Raw genomic sequence first — 24,890 nt, 5'->3', positions numbered from 1 at the left:
ATAATAGTACTTATGCAAGACTTAAACATGTGATAAACTTTATAGAGCTACACATGCACACACACACACACACAAATGAATACTCACATAGCTGGCGAAATTAAGTTCTATGATTTGCACTATTGCCACTTTCTTGATCTTGATAATGTACTATGGTTGTGTAAGATGTTAACGTGGGATGGGGGGAGTTTGGCATGGCTTGGGGAAAGGGATATATGAGACCTCCCTGTACATTTCTTTGCAACCTCCTTTTAATCTACAATTACTTCAAAATAAAAAGTTTTAAAAGTATATCCCATAAATTCCTATACAGGTAGTAAAAGTAGGCCACATATTTGACTCTAAGCTCTTGAGAAATCAGTCAGAGAGGAAACAATAGTAATTACACAGTTCACAGGTCTACAAGGAAAAAAAAAATTGCTCAGAGAGACCAAAATAAAGAAAAAAAAGAGGAAAAAAATATTGATAGTAAGTATGGGAAGATGGATCTTCCTCCTGCAGATTCCAATGAAAGGAACATTCTATCTTGAGTTTAGAGCTACAGTCCAGAACTTGAGCTCTACAGTCCAGAACCCTGAAGAGTAGCCCTCAGCTCTACTTTGTCCTTAAAAATTCTCCAGTGGAAAGTTTCTGTATACTGCTTCATGCAATATAAGGACCAATGGCTTTAACAAAGTCTTAGAGCAGACAGGATCCCATTTAAGAGCACATTCCAACACTAGGGGGTGCACTTCCTGATAGTAGATCACAGCTAAAATCAAAACCCATTACAAAGGGAGGCACTTTTGTAGACATGAACAAAAGCCTTACCAACTCACTTTTCCATTAGGATGCCCTGTCTTTGCCTTTGCCCTGTCTCTCTAACACCTCTATTGTGATTCGTTTCCTTGGAGTTTCGATTCCTCTCATGCAGATGCCTTGGTAGGTGGTTGTACCTCCAGCTGGACAGGAAGTACCTTTCCCACCACCAGATTAAAACAAAAACAAGAAGGAGGTTCACAGAGAGGATGTCATTTACACGATGTCCTTCACTAGGACTTGAGCTGACTTAGGGATTTAGGCCAAAACCTCAGCTAATAAAAAAGTGTTCCTTTACCTCATTCTTCCTTCTGTTTATATGGGACAGAATTGAAGTGTCAGGATGTGGGTCCTCACCAAATACCATCTTTCCATCTCAACCCAAGTTTTATAGTAGTGGCTTTCACAGGGATTTTCCTGTTTGCTCCAATCTACAGGGAAAAGGCAAGGAAGTCCCATATCCAGGGCCCTTTCTGGTCTTACATAGAGCCCCATCTGCCAAATATATGTGACATTCAATTCTTACTCAACCAATAACTTAAGACACTGAGTTCAAAACTACCCATTCAACATAACTGACTGACAAGATATGATTATTTCAGGTCTGAGAACAGTGAGCAAATGGCTTCCCCCCTTAAAGGGCTCTTCTAAAGTCAAGGCATTGCTCACCAGTCCAAAAATAAACCCCCAGGAGAAGCCTGAAAGTACAAGGATTTGGATTCAGATGATGATCTTGCCAACTTACGTGGAACTGGTCTGAGGTTGTTCAAATGCTTCTTTTGGAATTTTAAGGCCAGGGTTTCGCTTCTTGCCTATGGGGAAAGACGTAAGGAAAACGTTAAGGATTAAATCACAGCAAGATAGCAGAGAAAGAGACTGCAGCAAAGGAAAGAGCTGACCTGCGCATGCAGCTCTCACGTCTCCATTCAAAGCACCACTTCCTGCCCAGGAAGTTTGTGAGTGTTGAGAACCCAAGCACCAGGTAGAACAGAGCTTCCCAAATACAGACTGTGGTCATGAATGAGGTTTTTCATCAGTCCAGGGGGCAAACATCAGGATGAGAATGCTAACTCTCTTTTCCTAGGAAGATCTGCCCTTTCTGCCCACTGAGTGTGTCATAGCAACTTCTTTTTTTTTTTCTTTTTGAGACAGAGTCTCACTCTGTCACCAGGCTGGAGTGCAGTGGCACGATCTCGGCTCACTGCAACTTCTGCCTCCTGGATTCAAGCAATTCTCCTGCCTCAGTCTCCTGAGGAGCTGGGATTACAGTCATGCACCACCACGCCAGGCTAATTTTTGTATTTTCAGTAGAGACAGCAGTTTCTCCATGTTGGCCAGGCTGGTCTCAAACTCCTGACCTCAGGTGGTCCACTGACCTTGGCTTCCCAAAGCGCTGGGATTACAGGCATGTGCCACCACGCCCAGCCTATAAGCCACCATGCCTGGCCTTGCTTTTTTTTTTTTTTCTTTTACACTATAATGGTGATGGCAGACACTTGGTTATAGCTTGTTTTTTCTTTTTAGTGTTAGTAAAGGGCAGTCACCCTTATCTCAGTATCCCCCAATTTTCTAAATCGATCTGTTAACAACTACAAGAGTTAGCAATGGAAGTAGAATAAAAAATGCTTTTCCACTGTTCTACCCTCCCCTTTTCCCAACCACCTGCTGTAATTTGAAAAACTTAAGAGAGGGATAGAGTAATCCTTATTTACATTGGCCCTGTTCCGTAAAGGATTAAGATAACACATGAGCTTATGCAAGGAGGTTATAACTTCTTCTTGGGCCAGATGGAAAGGAAGCTTGATGTTGATCATACCTGGGCTGAAATTACAAGACAATTTGGCTCAAATACTTTTGTTGATGAGTAAAAATGAACAGACTGAGAGATGCCAGCTCAGGAAGCAGATCAGAGCAAACAAGAGCCTGGGGTTTTCCTCATCCATGGAGATCCTGTGTCTCCCAGGGGAAACCAAGGAAGAGCTGGATAGAATGGCTGGAAAGAATGCTACCTCCTGGCCAGCAGCAGTGGCTCACGCCTGTAATCCCAGTACTTTGGGAGGCCGAGGCGGGCGGATCACGAGGTCAGGAGATCGAGACCATCTTGGCTAATATGGTGAAACCCCCTCTCTACTAAAAATACAATAAATTATCCAGGCGCGGTGGCGGGCGCCTGTAGACCCAGCTACTCAGGAGGCTGAGGCAGGAGAATGGCGTGAACCGGGGAGGCGGAACTTGCATGCAGTGAGCCAAGATCGCGCCACTGCACTCCAGCCTAGGTGACAGAGCAAGACTCTGCCTCAAAAAAAAAAGAATGCTACCTCCTTTCCCACCTCTTCTCTACATTGCAGATGAGCACTCAGAGATAACACAATCCCTGGATACTGCGCTGGATAGATCCTGAAGCTGCAAAGAAACTTAAGAAATCAATTAAAATAACCTCCTTGCAGAAAAATGACATCCAAAGACTTCAGTGACTTGCTGCACATCACAGAGGTCAGCAATGACCCAGTCAGATAAGAATCCCGGTCTCCTGACACCCAGGTGGGTGTTTCTACTATCCTGCAATAGAAGACGTTTAGAGACAACTGGAGAGGGGGCGGGTGAGAGGAACACGGGATTTTGAGTTTTAAAATACCCAGCTGACATCTGGTTCTTCCACATACCACACAACTTCTAGAATCACTTTTCGTCTGACTCTGTTTTCTCAATTGTAAAATGAGGAAGTAACATCAGTACTCACCTCACTTGACTGATACGAGAATCAAAGCAGATAACATATATGAAAAAACATTAAGATACCGTAAAGTAGCTCTTAATTAGACTCATTTAGGGAAACAATTAGTACCATCTCATCCTTTTAAAAGTCGTTTAAAAAAAATCATGAAGAGAATTGGCTACATGATCATAGCCCACTATAATGTATAATGAAATTTTTTCTTTCTATTCCTTCAGAATCCAAAATCAGATCAATTCTGCCAAGTTGTATAAAGCCAGGAAAAAACATGCTTCGCAGGAATCAGCCTAGAGAAAGCCTTTTAGGAACACCTTCAGGCTTTCTCAATTCTCTCCTCATTTGGGTTTACCTATGTACTTTATAAGGTTCAAAACTCACCATTCACTTTCCTGCTCCTGGAACTCAAACAGCTGTTAAGGATGTTACTAAATTGTCAGTTATTGACGTCGCATAGAGCTTTCCTAGGTATCAGGAACTATGCTAAGTGCTGGACCCAGTTATGAGAATCCAAATAGATAGATGGCCTAATTCCAACAACTGCCATCCATACGCCTCAGCCAAACAGACAGGAAATGTTATTTTCAATGAGATTCTTCAGTGAGGAATGAATGACGGATTCAACTTGTTTAGATAACTATACAGATAACTATACACAAATTCCAGTACAGGCGACAGATAATTCAGGTAATCCCAAAAGGCAACCCTACAGTTCTCTCAGAGAAAACAAAAACTAAAGTAACACATAATTTAAGCAAACCAAAAGCAGAAGTTACTCTTAAATTCCTATGTCTTCCTCTTATTTCTAACTCAGTTCTTATAAGATAGATGTAAAGAGAAATAGCTATTTATTGAGAAAACCCCTTTGGAAAACCTTAATATAGCAATTAATTAGTAGCAATTCTTAACAGCAATTAACTATTAAACCATAACTTAAATCACCAAAACATCTATACAAAGAAATAGTAAAAAAAGAGAGAAAGTTTTTGGCATAGAGAGACCAAAGGAATAAAAGACCAAAATAATAATACAGTCTTCCAAATGGGAGGAGAAGGCCTTTGATTCTCTCCCCAGATCACTTTTACACCCAGCTGTCCCCCCAACCCCCACTTCAACATCATTCTTACCCTGAATTTACTGCCTCCTAGTTGAAATTGCCAGCCTCCTGTCTCCAGACTCTAAACCCTTGACTATATACAAGTTGGACATCTGCATATCTTAAACCTAATATTTCCAAGTATATCAGCTCCTCAGAGCAACGAGAAAAAAAACAGATCCAGGAGACACAAAACCTAGTTGAATTACAGTGTTAGAAAATACTCTGCCTTCACGTTAAAAAGTACATCAAATAAAATACAAATCACAAGCACACACGGCAACATTCTGCAATTCACTTACTTGCCCATCTCTGACAGAGCAGCACAATAAGAGACCAGCAGAGGCAACTCTGGTGAGGTTTTCGAGGCTGCAGGGAAGGCCAGCAGAGGAAAACCTAACAGAAGTCATTCTTCACTTAGCTCCAAAGACCACACTTCAGCAAGGAGAAACAGAACTGAACAGACTCCGCCCCCTCCTCAAGTCCGGATTGCAGCAAACCTCTGCAAGTTCATTGTTCCCAGGAAATTGCAGCTTCAGGAAGGGAGAAGGGAAGTGGGTCTCTGTGGACACCCAGGCGTGACATTAATCATTAACCAGACTTGGAGGAATAAATCTATAAATCTGGACAGTACCATGTTCTGCAGCTTTTCTATAAATGCCTCTTTCATTTCTTAAAAGAAAGAAAAACAATATGTGGTCAGTTTCCAGCTGTGTTTACTTCACAGCAATCTGTTCCCCCAGGAAGACAGCCAACACCTGACGCTAACATTGAACAGTTAAAAAAAAAAAAAAAAAAACGGGAGGGAGCACCATGAATAATAAAGCTAAGTGGCCAACTACGTTCAACAGTCTTTGCCTTTGATATTCTAAAGCAAAGCAGAAAAAATGTCAGAAAAAAAAAAAGCTTTCTATGATGTCACATGCTAGCAACAAGCCTTCTCGGAAAGAGAGAATTCTGTAGATTTCTGCAGATCGCAACAAGCCTCGACTGCTTATTGGCACAGTCTGCAAAGGGTAAGCCTCATCGGCCTGATTGGGCATATGCAGCACTATATTGCATCAGACCCTGTTACACCCATGTCTGTGTTCTCTGAAAATAGCGTAGTCCCACCACACACATATATTTGCAAAATTCATCTTAAACCAAAGCAAAGCTGGGTCATTATGATCCTGGCCTGGAGCAAGATGGCACTGGAAAAAAAAAAATTTAAAAAGCCTTGCCAATAGTTAGAACATATTTACCAGGCCACAGAAATGTTCGCTAGCTTTGACTGCACCGAAAATGATGGGGTACACGAGAGGTCTTGCACACACTCTGAGAGGGTAAGCACAAAGCACTCCTCTGATGTTCCTCATTACATAAAACAGAAGATTGTGTTCCACTGCCAACCCAAACAGCATGAGAAGCCCACGCGGTCAACAGAAGGTGGCATCGTGAAGATATGCTGATGCCTAAATATTTGTTAGCTTGGCCGAGGGTTGGGGGACACGATTGTGAGAGTTTTTGATTATTGACACAGCTTCACAAAAGGATGGCAGTGTTTCCAGTGCCAAATTTATTTTAAAAATCTGTTTCCCAATATGAATGGGATTTCCAGCCAAGTAACTGGCAATCTAGAGGCCTTGGCTGCCCTCTCCTTACTACTTGCATCTAGGCTTACGTTCCAAGGGTAGTTGGCAATAAAATCAGCAGTGAAGTATCATTCAGTGTTATTAAATTGCAATCATCATATGCAAAGCAACGAACGAAGCAGGGCAGGGGAAGAGGCGTGCAGGAAGAAAGCTGGCTTTGCAACAGCAATGTAAAAGGGAACAGGGACCCTGCCATCCTCCGATCCCCCAAAACCACTGGTTCTTATATACCACTGAGATTCCAACCACTGAGGCAAATCTCTCTGGAATTATATAAAGTCTAGAGAAAAAAAGCTGAAAAGCTTTTTTTTTTTTTTTGAGATGGAATCTTGCTCTGTCACCCAGCCTGGAGTGTACTGGCACAATGTCAGCTCACTGCAACCTCTGTCTCTTGGGCTCATGTGATTCTCCTGCCTCAGCCTCCTGAGTGGCTGGGAATACAGGCATGCACCACCCCACCTGCCTAATTTTTGTATCTTTAGTAGAGATGGGGTTTCGCCACGTTGGTCAGGCTGCTCTTGAACTCCTGACCTCATGATCCATCTGCCTCGGCCTCCCAAAGTGCTGGGATTATAGGCGTGAGTCACCATGCCCGGCCTTTTTTTTTTTTTTTTGAGACAGAGTCTCGCTTTGTCACCCAGGCTGGAGTGCAGTGGCACTATCTAGGCTCACTGAAACCTCCACCTTACAGGTTCAAACAATTCTCATGCCCCTCAGCCTCCCGAGTAGCTGTGACTGGGAATACAGGCATGCACCACCCCACCCGCCTAATTTTTGTATTTTTAGTCGAGATGGGGTTTCACCATGTTGACCAGGCTAATCTCAAATTTCTGACCTCAGGTTATCCGCCCGCCTTGGCCTCCCAAAGTGCTGTTGCTGGGATTACAGGTGTGAGCCACTGTGCCTGGCCGAATAGCTCATTTAAAAACCTGCAGTCAGTTTGATTTCAGAGTCAGAATGAATCTCCTAAGACCTTACCTTTGGTCATACTGTTCCTTCTACCTGGAGGGCTCTAAGCTCTCTTGCAGACAAGAACTCAACCTTCCAAATTCAAAACCTCCCTCATAGAAGCTTCCCGGAGCTTCCTGAACACAACCTAAGGATTACTATCCACACACTCCTGCTTTCACATTCCGGCACCTTACGCTAGACCTGCAACACAGTATAAGCTCAAAGCAGCTGCCCTGAAACTTTGATATTTTAGCTGAAAAATGTCCACTCTCTCTAAAACAGATCTGCATGACCATCTTCCACTCATTTCCCTCATACCTTTTCTCACAATCTAGAATGATTTTATTTTTGTATTTGTTTATTTACTTTTGCATTTATTTATTCCTTGTTTACCTATCTTTCCCCACTAGAATATAAGTTCCATGATGGCCAACGATTTCGCCCAGTACCTGCACATCGTAAATATTTGTTGACTGAATATTTGTTATCCTTTTCTCAACTGTTTTGAACATTTGTACAGAGCTCTTCAAAAAACACACAAAATGAACAACCAAGAATGGAATGGAAATTGCACAAACCTCTGCATCAGTAAGAATCATTTCAGATCCCAGCTGTCCCACTTAGTGATGTAACGTTGAGAAGGTTTCTTATCTTAAACTAAGTTTCTACACCTGCAAACTGGAGATGATGTAAAGTCTCCCCAGGTCATTAAGAGACTCAATTGACACGGTGCATGTGAAGAAGCCTAGCAGGGTCGGGCATAATATAGGGTGCTCAACAAATACTTTCTTTTCTCCCTTCCATATTTATGCTTATATTTTTAAAATATGAACTAAGCAGAATGTTCTCTGGATGGCATCTTATTTCTTCAAATTCTGTGCTCCATTCTCCCTCTTTTGTGTTATTTATGTGAGAATTACATTTTTCAAACATCTCATCAATCTTCAATCAACCTCTCTTTGTGCCCACTGACTATGGGAACATCTCCAGGTCTATAGACTCAGGATTTCTGGGACGGAGTGTAGTGAGTGCTTATACTTTCAGGTTGCCTCAGTATCCATTTTTAAACCTGAGTTAAACTATCTCACATCAGAAGCAGGGCTCAGTCACTCTTGACATGGTTTCTTTTTTTTTTTTTTTTTTTGAGACGGAGTCTCGCTCTGTCGCCCAAACTGGAGTGCAGTGGCCAGATCTCAGCTCACTGCAAGCTCCGCCTTTCGGGTTCACGCCATTCTCCTGCCTCAGCCTCCCGAGTAGCTGGGACTACAGGCGCCCGCCACCTCGCCCGGCTAGTTTTTTGTATTTTTTAGTAGATACGGGGTTTCACCGGGTTAGCCAGGATGGTCTCAATCTCCTGACCTTGTGATCCGCCCATCTCGGCCTCCCAAAGTGCTGGGATTACAGGCTTGAGCCACCGCGCCCGGCCGACAATACCATACTCCGCTGGAGTGGCTCCAAACCAGTGGCCAGAGATGAAATTTAGAGACATCTCTCCTGCCCAGCAGGCTGGCCTCCCTACTCTCCTGCCATTTCCTTTAAACAGACCATGCAGACATTTGCCCACAAATGTAAGGTGACCACCTCTCAGTCATACTGTGACCTCCTAGAACTAGTGCCTGCTTGCTTTAAACCCAGCAGTTAAAGCTCCCTGCAGGAAACTGGATAACGCCCTGTACCCAATAAAGACATTGGCTCACTGGTCCCTTCTCTCTCTCTCTGCGTGTGTGTGTGTGTGTGTGTGGCTTCCAGGCATGCTGGGTGCCATACAGAATGTCTAAGTGCTAAAAACTCTTAAAATCTATACACAACTATATCATAGTTGTGTCACTGAAACCTCACTTCCAATCCTATCCCTACGGGTGAAACTGCCCCAAAAGGACTCATACAGGTGGGTCCCCTGCTGATGCCCTTTTGTCCAGGTCTCTCAGCTACTGGGCAGAGTAGTTACTGGCTAAGCTGATAAAGTGAGGCTTCAGGATCCATGTATTTTTTTAAGTTTCACAAGTGTCTGAGAAGTCAGCCACAGTTAAGTAGCCCTTGTCTGCCATGTGTCTATGTAAAGTTGTTTTTGTTTGTTTGTTTGACTTGTTTTACCATTTCTCACTTTATGATGCCAACGTCACTTTCCTCCCAGGCTCCTGCCACTTCCCCCACAACCCACCAGTTCTTTCTGATTAGTAAGAATTAAATTCCAAGCTAGCTCCTCCTTGCGTTATCTCTGCCTTTGAGCTGAAATTGTCAATCATTCCCCAGGGCACACATTGCAAGGGTCAACATTTATTAGGTTGCAAATTCTGCCGTCGAAGTATCAGGAGATATGAAAACCCAACTCCATAATAACAGTGAGTATGTGTGATGTACAATACAAGCATAGCACCCTGAAAGCAGGAGAGAAGAAGCAAGACAAGCAACACCAAAAAAATGGTCTCACATAGGAAGTGGTATTTGAAGTGGCCCTTTGATTTTGGTAGGATTTAAGTGTACTTGAGGGTTTGTTATACTGTATGTCTTCTTTATATATATTTAAATGTTTCCAAAATCAAAAGTTTAAAAAAGATAATGGGTGGGATTTTGACACTCAGGACTTGGAGAGACAATAAGGGATTCTAAGTAAAATGAAGATGAGTTATCTATGTAAGGAGAAGCACTGTGGTATATTCAAAGAATTCTGAGTTTTCTACTCCGGACAAAGTGAAAAGTGGTGGAGACAGAAACCTGGAGGAGGAGATTGGAGTCAGAGATCAAAGTACTTAACTAATCAATTTTAAATTTCAGATGTAAAAAGAGAAGTCATTTATGTTTTTCAGTAGAGGAATGTCATGCCACATCTATGCTTCAGAAAAAAAAAAAAAAAAAGATGTAACAAGATGAACTGACCTAATACCAGGATGTTTTGAAACTGTGCTTCACACACACTCACACATAAACCCACATACTCTCATGCGTTGATTATGCCTCCAGGTCTTTGCTCCTATTTTCCCCAGAATGTTGTTATTACCTGTCGAAGCTCGACACTCAGCTCAAGCATGTTTTTCTCCAGAAAGCCTTCTATGAAAATCCCCAAAACAATAAATACCTTTCCTCTGTGTTGCCACAGTACCCTGAACCTTCCTATACTGATTAAGTGAACCCATCTGTTCATCCATGTCTTCCACTAAAAACGCAAGCCCTTCGAAGTCAGGGTCCATGTCTTCCTACCTATGTACAGAGTTTAAGCACTAGACCCAAAAATAAGAGGTAGAGACCACAGCAATCTGGCTCACAAATAAGCTGCTTGAATTTTGCAGAGGCAAAATCTATAGGCTCTGGTCACTTACTGCATAAGAGGAACAAAGGAACAGAAGCTAAGTAGTAGTAATAGTAATAGAAGTATTGCCACTAGTAGCAGTAGTGGTAGTAAAAATGATGCTTGTCATCTGGCTTTTCCACCCCCGTATGAAGTTAAATGAAAGAGGAAAGTCAGGTCAGTGGGGGTGGCCAGTCGGGAGAGGGCAAATCATGAGTTCCATTTCAGATGTATTAAGTATAAGATGCTGGAGGGATGCATGGCAGAGTTCAAGCAGACAAATGGAGCTTAAGAGAGGGACAGGAGGAAATATGTAGATCTGGGAATAACAAACAAAGAAGTAGAAAGTTGCCTGAGACAGACAGAAACAAGAAGAAAGAAAGAAGGTGGCCGGGTGCGGTGGCTCACGCCTGTAATCCCAGCACTTTGGGAGGCCAAGGTGGGCAGATAACTTCAGATCAGGAGTTCGAGACCAGCCAGGTCAACACGGTGAAACCCTATCTCTACTAAAAGTACAAAAAATTAGCCAGGCGTGGGGCGCACGCCTGTAATCCCAGCTACTCTGGAGGTTGAGGCAGGAGAATCACTGGAACCCGGGAGGCAGAGGTTGCAGTGAGCCGAGATCACGCCACTGCACTCCAGCCTGGGAGACAGAGTGAGACTCCCTCTCAAAAAAAAAAAAAAAGAAGGGAAGGCAGCCAGCCAAACTAAGAACATTTTGAAGAATCAGTGAAGGACACAAAGAATTACCTCCTGTCAAAGGAGAATGAGCCAGCCTGTCCACCCGCTAACTGGGAAATGGCCCCATTTTAAGAGAATAAAAGTGCTCAGATGGGTTTTCTTAGAGCTTCACGTGATTAAAGCTAAAAAAAAAAAAAAAAAACTAGTAGACCTTTTATGTCATGTTAACAATTTGGTGTTGACTAATATGTTACTAAAAGAACCTAAAAGCAAATCACAGCCAATGCCCTGAGTTATGTTCTAGGCCCAGGGAGGAGGTAGGAGGCAGGCAGCGGGGAACTCCTACTGTCTGTGTTCGTCTCCTTCCGCATTTATGGGCGGCTTCACTCGTTAGCATTGATCGAAAGGAAATGTAGTCCTAAGGGTGTTAAAAACATCATTTTAAAATAACAATGTGGCAACGGGTTGAAAAGAAATTTAGTGGCGTGCTCCAGCTTTTCAAATTACACACTGGGTTTGGTTAGGTTTTAAAAAATAAGTATTTATTTTTTAGAGATAATACCAAAATGTTGACGAGTGAAATGATATTCTAGAATTTGCTTCAAAAAAAGGCAGGGTGGGTGATGGAGATACAGCCAAAATGAGATTGGCCCTGAGTTGGTCACTGTCAAAACTGAGTGCTAGATACCTGGCAGTATTACAATCTACTTTTGAATATGATTGAAATTTATCAAAATAACCAGGCGCGGTAGCTCGAGCCTGTAATTCCAGTACTTTGGGAGGCTGTGGAGTGGATCACCTGAGGTCAGGAGTTTGAGACCAGCCTGCCCAACATGGTGAAACCCGTCTCCACTAAAAATACAAAAATTAGCTGGGCATGTTGGTGGGCACCTGTAGTCCCAGCTACTTAGGAGGCTGAGGCAGGAGAATCGCTTGAACCTGGGAGGCAAAGGCAGTGAGCCGAGATCTCGACACTGCACTCCAGCTTGGACGACAAGAGCGAAACTCCATCTCAAAAAAAAAAAAAAAAAGAAATTTACCAATATATAAAGATGTTCTTAAATAGTAACAGAATCACAGAAAATTCTGTTTTAATAGTTAAAAGAGTGGCATAGTGAATAAGAGGGGTGAATTGTGTGTGTGTGTGTAAGTAATGGATTTTTTTTCCCTCTGGTCCAAGATCACAATTTTGGAGTTTTGTTTTATTTTGGTTTTTGGTTTTTGGTTTTTTTTCTGGACAGAGTTTCACTCTTGTTGCCCAGGCTGGAGTGCAATGGTACGATCTCGGCTCACCGCAACCTCCACCTCCCCAGGTTCAAGCGATTCTCCTGTCTCAGCCTCCCGAGTAGCTGGGATTACAGACGTGCGCCACCATGCCCGGCTAATTTTGTATTTTTAGTAGAAACGGAGTTTCACCATGTTGGCCAGGTGGTCTCGAACTCCTGACCTCAGGTGATTCACCCTCCTCAGCCTCCCAAAGTGCTGGGATTATAGGCGTGAGCCACCGCGCCCGGCCCACAATTTTAATAGCACTCTGATCACCTCCCTTTTAACCAAAGGAAACTCCAAGGTAGTAACTTTAATTCAACCAGCTGCTTGAAGACTAAGGGGTAATAAAAAAAAACGAAGGAAAGTTCTTCATTTGCAATTCCCCCACCTAGAATGCTATCAGTACAGGATCTATTCTGCCTCTCACCCAGCTCCATCTGATTTCTTTGGAGCCGCATTCTATCCCCATGCCACTGGCCCTTGCTGGGGTGCACCTTAGTACACCTTACAAAGAGGCCTCTGGAATGCATGTCCCTGAGGATGTTTTGCATTATCTTACGTAATGTTCTCTTATAAAGACTCAGGGGGAAAAAAATGTGTATCAGTAACAGAAAGAATTGGCTTCTGCATAATTGATCAATTCCTGCCTAAAGCAAATGAGAATGATTTTCCTTCCTTGGGTTAATGGTTAAAAAGCTGACAGCTAAACTAGGAATTATATTCATATTCATTTCTGAGTCACTGTTTTTTTACTTTGTTTCTGTTATTATAGGACATTTTAAATGCAGGCATACACTGCGTAATGATGTTTAGGTCAACTATCACCAGGTGACATGGAGCCGTCATAATGTCACAGTGCAATTCATTACACACATGTTTGTAGCGCTACTGGTGTAAACAAATCCATTGCACTACCAGTCATATAAAAGTACAGCACACACAATGATGTACAGTACATAATATTTGATAATGATAATGACTATGTTACCGATTTATATATTTACTATATTATACTTTTTACTGTTATTTTAGAGTGTACTCTTTCTATTTTTTTTTTTAAGTTAACTGTAAAACAGCCTCAGGCAGTGTCTCCAGCAGGTATTCCAGGAGAAGGCATTGTTACCATAGGAGATGACAGTTCCAGGCATGTTATTATCCCTGAAGACCTGGGACAGAATGTGGAGGTGGAAGACAGTGAAATTGATGATTCTGACCCTGTGTAGGCCAAGCCTGATAGCTGTATTTGTGTCTCGGTTTTTTAAAAAGTTTGAAAGTAAAAATTAAAATAATTTTAATCTAGAAAAAGCTTAGAGAATAACGATATAAAAAAAGAAAATATTTTTGCACCGCTATACGTTTGTGTTTTAAGCTAAGTGTTATTTACTACAAAAGAGCCAGAAGTTTTTAAAAAAGTACAAAGTTTAGAAAGTTAAAAAGTTACAATAAGCTAAGGTTCATTTGTTGTTGAAGAAAGAAAAATATATGTATAAACTCAGTGTAGCCTAAGCTTGCAGTGTGTATAATGTCTACATCCATAATGTGAGGCCTTCACTTTCATTCACCACTCCTTCCTTCACTGACTCACCCGAGCAACCTCCAGTCCTGGAAGCTCCCTTCACGGTAAGTGCCCTACACAGGTGAACCATTTTTTACATTTTATACCATATTTTACTATACCCATTCTTTGTTGACATACACAAATATTGGCCATTTTGTTACAAGAGCCTACAGTTTTCAGCACAATCACATGCTGTCCCGGTTTGTATCCTGGGAGCAACAGGCCATATCATATAGCCCAGGTGTGTAGTAGGCTATGCCATTGAGGTTTATGGAAGTTCATTTGATGATATTCACACAATGACAAAAGCACCTAATAATGTTTCCCAGAACTTATCCCCCTCATTAAGCAACAAATCACTGCATAAGAGAAAATAAACAAAATAGTTATAATAAACCACTATATATCCATTTCCCCAACTTCAACAATACTGACTCATGGACATTTTGTTTAGTCTGTATCCCACCCTCTTTCCCAGACATCAAATTATTTCATCCACATGCTCTACCAAATATCCCTAAAAGAAACTGACTATTGAAAAAACAGTAACTGTAATAGCATTATCACACTTCAACAATTTCTTAATATCTGCTCAGTGTTCAAAATTCTAATTGTCTCACAAAAATCTCAAATACTTTAAATTACTGTATGTTTGAATCAAGATCAAAATTAGGGCCATGTCTCATAAGCAGTTAAGTTTCTTAGTTCTCTTTTAATCAAGGGGCTCTCCCTTCATTTTGTTTTTTCTTTTCTATTTTATTTTTTTTTAAAGACAGAGTCTCACTTTGTCATCCAGCCTGGAGTGCAGTGGCACGACCTTGGCTCACAGCAACTTCTGCCTCCTGGGTACAAGTGATTTTCGTGCCTCAGCCTCCCGAGTAGCTGAGATTACAGGCATGTGCCACCATGCCCAGTTACTTTTTGTATTTTTAGTAGAGACGAGGTTTTACCATGTTGGCCAGGCTGGTCTCAATTCTCAGCCTCAGGTGATCTGCCCACCTCAGCCTCCCAACGTGCTGGAATTCGTGCTGGGATTACAGGCATGAGCCACTGCACCCGACCTCCCTCCATTTCTTTTTGCCTCTCCCTTTCCTCTCCTCCTGCAACTTCACGCAATTATTTTGTTGAAGAAATGCAGGCCATGTGTCCTGTAGTTTTTTTCCACTGGATTCTGCTGCTCTTATCCCTCATTATTGGCTCACACATCCCTCTGTTGGTTAGAAATTGATCAGATTCAACTTGATCAGATTCTTTGGCAAGACTACTTTGCAGGTGGCCTAACTTACTTTTAATTTACACTAAATTGCTTACTTTTATGCAACCTAGCAAGCTAACTTAATCTCTTAATGAAAAAAGGAAAAATGAATAAATATAAATGAATAATCCCTCAGCAACACTTGGTAATTAACATTTTCATCTCTATCAATTTGATAGGCACAAGGGTACAAAGGATGCCTCATTGTTTTGAATCACATTTTTAAAATATTTAATGAAGATGAGTATATATATTACATATTATATATTTTATATATATTATATATAATATATTTTTATATAATATATATTATATATTTTATATATATTTTTTTATATAATATATATTATATATTATATATATATATATATTTTTTTTTTTTTTTTTCCCTTGAGACGGAGTCTCACTGTCACCCAGGCTGGACTGCAATGGCATGATCTCAGCTCATTGCAACCTCTGCCTCCTGGATTCAAGAAATTCTCCTTCCTCAGCCTCCTGAGTAGCTGGGACTACATACCCAGCTTATTTTTGTATTTTTAGTAGAGATGGTGTTTCTCCATGTTGGCCAGGCTGCTCTCAAACTCCTGACCTCAGGTGATCCGCCTGCCTCGGCCTCCCAAAATGCTGGGATTACAGGCGTGAGGCACTGCACCCAGCTGCAGCTCAGTATTTTTTACATATCCACTGGCACCTGTATTCATTTTTCTATGAACTCCCTGTTCAAGTCATCTGCTCATTTTTGTAATAGGTTATTATTATTGTTGTTTTCTTTGTAAAAGAAGGCATTGCCCCTTTTGTAGTTAGTGTTGCAACACACACACACACAAACACATAAGCTGTTTTTTTTTTCCTTTTTAGTTATATAAAATTTTAAATTTTTACATTCTTTTATGTTCTCTGCATTTTCGTAAGGTAAAAACATTCTCTCTGCTTCCCCAATGGCTAGACAGTTCTTCCAATATCAGCTATTAATCTGTCTACTTATTTCCAAATGAATTGTATACAACTTTTTAATAGTTAAGCCTCTTATAGAGTTCTTTTGTATAAGTTCATTGGCTGACGTGTCCAAAAAATATGTGAAATATTCATGTAGACATCTTCATTTGATCCTCACTTTAAGAGAACTCTTGCTCGCTTTTCACAATTTAAAAAAAATTATGCTGGCTTTGGATTCAGTTGAACAGATCAACTGCATGATTTTTCTCATGTTGAGGAGGTATATCACTATTTACATTTTACTGAGTGGGGTAGGCTGAGGATGGTTCCCAGTGCCCATAACCTAATCCATGCAACCTATGAATGTTATCATGATTTTTTTTTTTTTGCAGATGTGATTAAATTAAGGATTTTGAAATGAGAAGATTATCCCAAATTATCCAGGTGATTCTTAAATGCAATCAGAAGTGTCCTTACACAGAGGGGCAGAAGGAGAGTGACACACGCAGAGAGGAGAAGGAGAGGCAAAGGCTGAGTCAGAGACTTCGGTGATGCAGCTGCAATCTAAGGAATGGCAAAGGCCAGCAGCCACCACAGGCATGGATTCTCTCCCAGAGCGTCTGGAGGGAGCCTGACACGCCAACACCTTCACTGTAGACTTCTGGCCTCCAGATGTCAGAGAAAAAAATTTCTGGTGTTTTAATAGGACAGAATACAGAGCCCAGAAATAAGGCTGCACACCTACAACTATCCAACCTTCCACAAAGCGGACAAAAACAAACACTGGGGAAAGGAAACCCTATCCAATCAAAGGTGCTGGAATAACTAGCTAGCTGTATGCAGAAGGTTGAAACTGGATCCCTTCCTTATACTATACACAAAAACCAACTCCAGAGGGACTGAAGATTTAAATGTAAAACCCAAAACTATAAAAACCCTGGAAGACAACCTAGGCAATTCCATTCAGCCATAGGAATGGGCAAAGATTTCATAATGAAAATGCCAAAAGCAACTGCAATAAAAGCAAAAATCAACAAATGGGATCTAATTAAACTAAAGAGCATCTGCACAGCTATAGAAATTATGAATAAACAGACAACCTACAGAATGGGAAAAAAATTGTGCAAACTATGCATCTGACAGAGGTCTGATATCCAGCATCTATAAGGAACTAAACACATTTACAAGAAAAAAGCAAACAGCCCCATTAAAAAGTAGGCAAAGGACACAAACAGACAATTTTCAAAAGAAGATATACGGTGGCCAACAAGCCTGTGAAAAAAAGCTCATCACTGATCATAAGAGAATGCAAATCAAAACCACAGTGAAATAACATCTCAGACCAGTCCAAAAGGCTATTATTCAAAAGTGAATAATAATAATAGTAACAACAGATGCCAGCGAGGTTGCAGAGAAAAAGGAACACTTACACATTGTTGGTGGGAGTGTAAATTAGTTCAACCATTGTGGAAAGCAGTGTGGCAATTCCTCAAAGAGCTGAAAACAGAACTACCATTTGACCCAGCAATGGCATTACTGGGTCTATATCCAGAGGAATAGAAATCATTCTACCATAAAGACACATACATGTATATGTTCACTGCAGCACTATTCACAGTGGCAGAGACATGGAATCAATCCAAATGCCCGTCAATGATAGACTGGATAAGAAAACGTGGGCCGGGCACGGTGGCTCACACCTGTAATCCCAGCAGTTTGGGAAGCTGAGGCGGGCAGAATAGTTGAGGTCAGGAGTTCAAGACCAGGCAGGGCAATATGGTGAAACCCCGTCTCTACTAAAAATACAAAAATTAGCTAGGCGTCACTGCAGTGAGCCGAGATCGTGCCATTGCACTCCAGCCTGGGCAATAGAGCAAGACTCCATCAAAAAAAGAAAGAGAGAGAGAGAGAGAGAGGAAGAAAGGAAAGGAAAGGAAAGTGGGTGGGAGGGAGGGAAGGAAGGAAGGAAAGAAGGAAGGGAGGGAGGGAGGGAGGGAGAAAGGAAGGAAGGAAGGAAGGAAGGAAGGAAGGAAGGAAGGAAGGAAGGAAGGAAGGAAGGAAAAAAGACAATGTGGTACATATACACCATGAAATACTATGCAGCCATAAAAAAGAATGAGATCACATCCTTTGCAGGAATATGGGTGCAGCTGGAGGATATTATCTTTAGCAAACTAATACAGGAAGAGAAAATCAGGTATCTCATGTTCTCACTTATATAAATGAGAACTAAATGATGAGAATACACGGATGGACACACAGAGGGAACAACACACACTGGGGCCTACCAGAGGGTGGAAGAGAGGGGAGAGAGAGGATCAGGAAAAATAACTAATGGGTACTAGGCTTAATACTTGGGTAATGAAATAATCTGTACAACAAACCCCCATGACACAAGTCTACCTATATAACAAACCTACACATGTACCCCTGAACTTAAAACAAAACTTAAAAAAAAAGAAAATCATTCGGGTGTTTTAAACCACCAAGTTTGTGGTAATTTGTTACAGCAACTGCAGAAAATTATTAAATAATATGCTGTTATCAGAAACGGACAATGAATTTTGTGAGATTTTCTTTCAACATTTATTGAAATAATGCAGCATCCTTCCTGCCACACCCACACTGCCACACTCTCTAACAAATGTATTTCTTACTTTTCCCATGCTCTTCTCTTCCTTTCCCTATCCCACTTTCATTTTCTTGCCTTCTGAACTCCTGTAGCATTTGGCCTTCGGAAGCATCTTGTGATCCTGCATTGCCAGTGGTGACAGAAACAAAGAACTGGCTAATCCCTGGACTCAAGAAACATCTACAGAGTCTCCATTTGACAATATAAGAAGGCAAAACAACCAAAGTTGAGAAATTAACTGCAAACTAGAAGGAATGGATGTTAGCAGACGAGTCCCTCCTGCTCTTCAGTGGAGCAAGGAAAGAGGAGATGCTGACCCCCTTCCAGGTCTTTCCAACTCAATGCCATCTTGGAGGAAAAAGCATAAGGAAGAAATGAAGCCCTTTCCCCAGGCCTGCAATTCCTCATGAATTCTGAAACTCTTCATGTTCCCTGCCAACAAGAAACAAGAGGGTAAAGAAACCACGGCCAAAATAACAGAAAATATATGGCAAGACTCTTTACCCTGTAACTCAAACCCTGCAACCTGGAAAACCTCAGTTTAATCCTTTGCCCCATGGCTGTTTCTGCAATATCTAGTTACCTTTCTTTTCAGAGAAGCTGGACGTTTGTGAGAGTCACGTTTTGCAAACCATAGCCTAGCAAAAGAACACAGTGGCCTTTGCCTTTTGTTCAGCTACATACTTTCCTGGCTTAGTGCATTTCCCACTGGTGACACTTCTGGCTAGGGGTTCGTGATGCCCAATTAAAAAGCAAAGACAAGGAAATTGCTTCAAGAAAATCATAAAATTTAAATCTGAGATTATCTAAAAAGAGAACGCTAATCTACAAAAGCAAACAACTTATTTTCAAAGTACTGTAGTTTGGTTCATGCAAGTGTACTCATTTCAATACTAACTAGTTCAGATCCTCATGTAACCCTTAAAGTGGAAATTCCACAGTCCTATAGAAAGATTTAAACTCTGAGTTTTTACTCATGAATAGATGATCATTACTGTAATTAACAAATATTGCTTCGGGCAATGCCATAACTCAGGGTGTCAAAAGAAGTGGAGTTCTCTAGTCTTAGGTGATAAGTCTGGAAATTGTTCCAGGCAGTCACCTTGAAATATCTAAATCAGTTAATCACAAAGACTGAGCACAAGAAAAAGTATATAAATTCTCTATTGTACCAGAACAATGTTCCACCTATGTGATCACAGAAATATGGGTGAAAGGTATTAGAGTAAATATGCTCCATGTAGTCTCATATACACTGTAACCTATGCAATGTTCCCAAATTTATTTTATTGATTGATTGATTGATTGATTTTTATTATTATTATTTTTTGAGACCGAGTTTCACTCGTTGCCCAGGCTGGAGTGCAATGGCGCAATCTCAGCTCACTGCAACCTCCACCTCCCGGGTTCAAGTGATTCTCCTGCCTCAGCCTCCCGAGTAGCTGGGATTACAAGCATGCACCACCATGCCTGGTTAATTTTGTATTTTTACCAGAGACGGGGTTTCACCATGTTGGTCAGGCTGGTCTCGAACTCCTGACCTCAGGTGATCTGCCCACCTGGGCCTCCCAAAGTGCGGGGATTACAGGCGTGAGCCACTGCACTCAGCCTTATTTGATTTCTATAACTGCAGTTTTTATTTTAGATTCACGAGGTACATGTGCAGATTTGTTATTTGGTTATATTTTATGATGCTGAGGTTTGGACTGATCTCATCAGTCAGGTAGTGAATACAGTATCCAACAGTTAGTTATTCAACCCTTTCTCCCCTCCCTCCTTCCCCCTTCTACTAGTCTCCAGGGTCTCTTGTTGCCACCTTTATGTCCACGAGTACCCATGTGGACATAAGTGTTTAGCTCCTACTTTTAAGTGAGAGCATGCGGTACTTGCTTTTCTGTTCCTGCACTGATTTGCTTGCATCCATGTTCCTGCAAAGGATATGATTTTGTTCTTTTTTATGACTGAATAGGATTTCATGGTGTATATGTACCACACTTTCTTTATCCAGTCTATTACTATGGGCATTTACGTTGATTCCATGTCTTTACTACTGTGAACAGTGCTGCAATGAACATATGTGGGCATGTGTCTTTTCGGTAGAACAATTTCTTTCTTTTGGATATATACCCAAAAATGGGATTGCTAGGTCAAATGGTAGCTCTGTTTTAAGTTCTTGGGGACATTCTCAAACTGCTTTCCAGAGTGGCTGAACTAATTTACGTTCCCACTAATAATGTATAAGCATTCTTCTTCTCTACCAGCATCTCGTTTTTTGACTTTTTAATAATAACCATTCTGACTGGTGTAAGATGGTATCTCACTGTGGTGTTGATTTGCATTTCTCTGATGATTACTGATGTTGAGCATCTTTTTGTCTGTCTTCTTTTGAGAAGTGTCTGCTCATGTCTTTCGCCCAGTTTTTAATGAGGTTATTTGTTTTTTGCTTGTTGAATTAAGTTTCTCACAAATTTTAGATATTAAACCTTTGTTGGATACATTGTTTGAGAATATTTTCTCCCATTCTGTAGATTGTCTGTTTACTCTATTGTTAGTTTCTTTTGCTATACAGAAGCTCTTTATTTTAATTCCCAAACTGATTTTAATGGCTAATCAAAAATACGAGGAGATAATTTATAATATTTCCTGGATACAGTAATTTCATAAGATTTTCTTTAAGTTGCAGGTTTTTATTGGATTGATTTTAAGTAAATATTATTGGTGGAAATTCTCACAAGTCTTTACTATAGGGAAGCAGAATTAAAGACTGAAGGAAGTACCCACTCATATCTATATAAAGTCAAATGATTTAAAAGTCTCTAACAAAGTTATATGTAGTAAATTAGAAAACAACACAACAAGACCCTGTGAAAAAGAGGCCTAGTGGGAAAGGACCAAACCCCTCATTAGCAGTGAAAACTCGGGATGTTATTAATCTAAGCTTCACCCTTAAAATGGGAAAACCAATATCTACCTTGGTGGCATTAAAGGAGCAAATCAATGTATGCTGTGATGCTCAATAAGTATGTCTGGGATAAATGAATGCTGTCAGTTACCAGTCAGGTACACTGTTGTTTCCAGCAGGTACCTTCTTATTAACAACTGGCTGCTCATGAGAATAATAATAGCACCTAGAATTTATTTCGTATGTGTTACATGCAAGGCACAGTTCTCAGCATTTCACACAAATTGCTTAATTTAATGATCACTACAGCTGCCTGGAGTATTACTTCCTCTGTTTCAAGGAACTTGTCCACATACACAGAGCTTGTACAGTTGTCAGCAGTCAACTTTCCCATATAATTGTATTTAGTCCTTCAACTGAAATTACTCTTTGTCACAAGTCTGTTTCCACTAGCTCGTGTAAGGATTATTGCTGAACTATGTCAGGGCTATATATAAATTCTGGTATCCAAAGGAGAAAGTCCAGGATTAAATCCACTGTACAGACTTTCTACTCACATATCCAGGCTCTTCTGGATCACACAGGCAGGTTATAAAACTGTTTACCAGACACTGTTTTGCCACAACCCAGGTCTATCAAGGGAGATCTAGACTCCATCAAAAAACTAAATTGCCACGACCTTTGCCCAAGATATTTTCACCTTCCTGGACTTTGGTTCCCCTGATGCTAAAATGGAAAACATTTGGGTAATCGACTAGCTAATTTTCTCACTAAATGGTGCTCTGGTGTTTGAGAAGGGTACCACACCAGCTTTACAGATAAGGTCACCAAGTTTTGTATTCTTCAATAGCTCTGTGGTGTGTTTACAAACGAATGCCCCTTCCCTAAGCTGGGGGGTCTGGATGACATTGAAAAGCCTATTCCCTACTTGACATAAATTACTTTAGCAGAAGGGTAAGGCTGAAGTGACTATTTGAAAAGTTGTGTCTGTGATCCTTATTTGCAGATGCTGAGCGAGATCAGTGCTATTTGTATTGTGCGGGGCAATGTCCCCTCTCAATATCAAAGAAAAGGGCTCTACTAGTCCCTTAATGGATTTCCTGCTCACCTTATTCTGATATTCTCAACCTGATGCTTCTCACTTCCTATTAGAACACTCATCAGTCTCAGACTAGACTAAACACTCAAGATCACCAAGACTGAAATCTGGCTTCATGCCAGAAACCTTAACATTCAAAATGAAATTAACACTCTTAACCAAATACATCTTGATGACTCTCTCAGGGCATTTTCTGTACAGGGAGAACTTCCATCTCTTAATCTCAAGAACGGTACTTTCTCCCCCAAGACACTGGCCCATTCTCCAATGCCTGAAAAATAAACAAAGTGAGACACCAAATAACACTCTCACTGCATCCAGCCCTGTAGCCAGAATATGAGTCTAATTACAGTTTTTGGGCTTCTAGTACCGCAACTTGGAAAAACAATTTAGAAAATGCCTTCTCCTCCTTGTGGCCACCCCACTTCTCCTTTACATGCAGAATGCTTCCAAGTATGATATGTTCTAGACTTAATTTTAGCACAAGGCTCTTTGCTTTGTAACTCTGGTCTCTTCATTCAAAGTTTACATAAATGGAAATAGGAAAATACACAGACTTTTCAAAAAAAAGTTGACTGTGAGAAAATAAAAAGATCGTAATCTATTGAGAAAGACATAAAAATCTAAAGAAAGTTTTGATGCTTGGGACTTTTTGTACATTTGTTACTACTTTCTAAAAAAATGATGGGAAATTTGAGCAACTGTCAAGCCAAGAAAAAAAGCCCCTGGGGGAAAGGGTCAAAAGAGGCCAGAGAGGTGCACAGAAATGATGAAGCAGTTTCCCAAGGGACAACGTGGGATCAAGAACATAGGAGACAGGTAGCCTCAGAGACAGGAGTGAAGGATATCTATCTTTAAGACAAGAAGGAAAAGGGGCAAAATGGGGTTACAGAGAAAAATCCAGTGTGAAGGGAAGCTGAGAGAAGCACTCAGTATAGATGTATAACAGGGTGTTCTGCCAAGATTTCCCATGGGGTCCTAGGCAACACGAAGCCAAGAAACATTAGAAACAGCCACAATAGGTCAGCAAAGGAGTTCCTGTCGTTTCAAATAAAATTTCACCCAGTACTCTAACAGCGTATAAGCTTCTGAGGAAGTAGTCAATGTTCCATAGAGACAAGAGAAAATTCAAACAGGCAAACAACTCTGCAAGGTTGGATTGCAGGCATGATCTAAAACTTCCTTCTTAATTCTAAAGGCCTCCTTCATCCCAAAGTTGCTCATCCTAAAATCTGAAAATAAAAAAAATTACTCAGAAGTGGTTCCCAGCTCAAGAACTACCCACAAGTCTCAATGGACACATGTGAGTATGACGTGAGTATGGGATACTTTTCTAGAAAAGTTACTTGACTCTTCTCGAAATTTTAGAATGTTTGCTTCTGAAGAGTTTGAACTATTAATTTCAGAGTTGGTCCATGATATTACCTTTGCACTCTGACTCTTTATTGAGATATAATTCACCCATTCATCTATTTAACATCTATTTCACCTATTTAAATTGTACAAGTCAATGGTTTTTAGAATATTCAGAGTTGTGCAACCATCATCACAATCAATTTCAGAACATTTTTATCACCCACATAAAAAACACCATACCCATTATCAGTCACTCCCTCTTTTCCTTCAACACTACCCCACCCTCTTGCCCCTGGCAGTTACTAGCCTACTTTCTGTCTCTGCAGATTTATCTATTCTAGATATTTCATATAATGAAATTTTACAGTATGTGCACTTTTGTGACTAGCTCCTTTCACTTTGCAAAATATTTTCAAAGTTCATCTGTGTTGTAGCTTGTATCAGTAATTCTTCCTTCCTATTGCTGAAAATATTCCATTGTATAGAATACCTGTGCCACCTTTTATTTATTCATTTCATCAGTTGATGGACAGATATGTATTGTTTCCACTTTTTGGCTATTATAAATAATGCTGCGAAGTACATTCATGTACCAGTTTTTGAGTGAGCATATGTTTTCAATTCTCTTGGGTATATATCTAGGAGTGAAATTGCTGGGTCCAACAGTAACTCTATATTTAACCTTTCCTGAACCTGCCAACCTGTT

General features: G+C 40.8%; 1 protein-coding gene across 2 annotated transcripts in view; it reads right to left on the bottom strand.

The window, feature by feature from the left end:
- MAP2K6 (mitogen-activated protein kinase kinase 6) overlaps positions 1 to 24,890 on the bottom strand; it is a 131,089-nt gene that overhangs the window by 35,647 nt on the left and 70,552 nt on the right. Inside the window, exons 1-2 of one of the 2 annotated variants that reach the window (XM_023211949.1) lie at positions 4,928 to 5,187; positions 1,544 to 1,610 (exon numbers count right to left, since the gene is read on the bottom strand). Coding sequence is in view for 1 of the 2 variants with exons in the window: in XM_023211948.1 (XP_023067716.1) it covers positions 1,544 to 1,610 (67 nt within the window). In the remaining variant the exon portion in view is untranslated. Of the gene's footprint in view, positions 1 to 1,543; positions 1,611 to 4,927; positions 5,188 to 24,890 lie in introns of those variants that run through there. The other variant, XM_023211948.1, reaches the window with a different exon arrangement.

This window comes from Piliocolobus tephrosceles, chromosome 16 (genome assembly GCF_002776525.5).
Source record: "Piliocolobus tephrosceles isolate RC106 chromosome 16, ASM277652v3, whole genome shotgun sequence".
NCBI lineage: Eukaryota > Metazoa > Chordata > Mammalia > Primates > Cercopithecidae > Piliocolobus > Piliocolobus tephrosceles.
The sequence above is the reverse complement of the archived record's forward strand: the minus strand, read 5'-3'. Positions and strand labels throughout refer to the sequence as shown.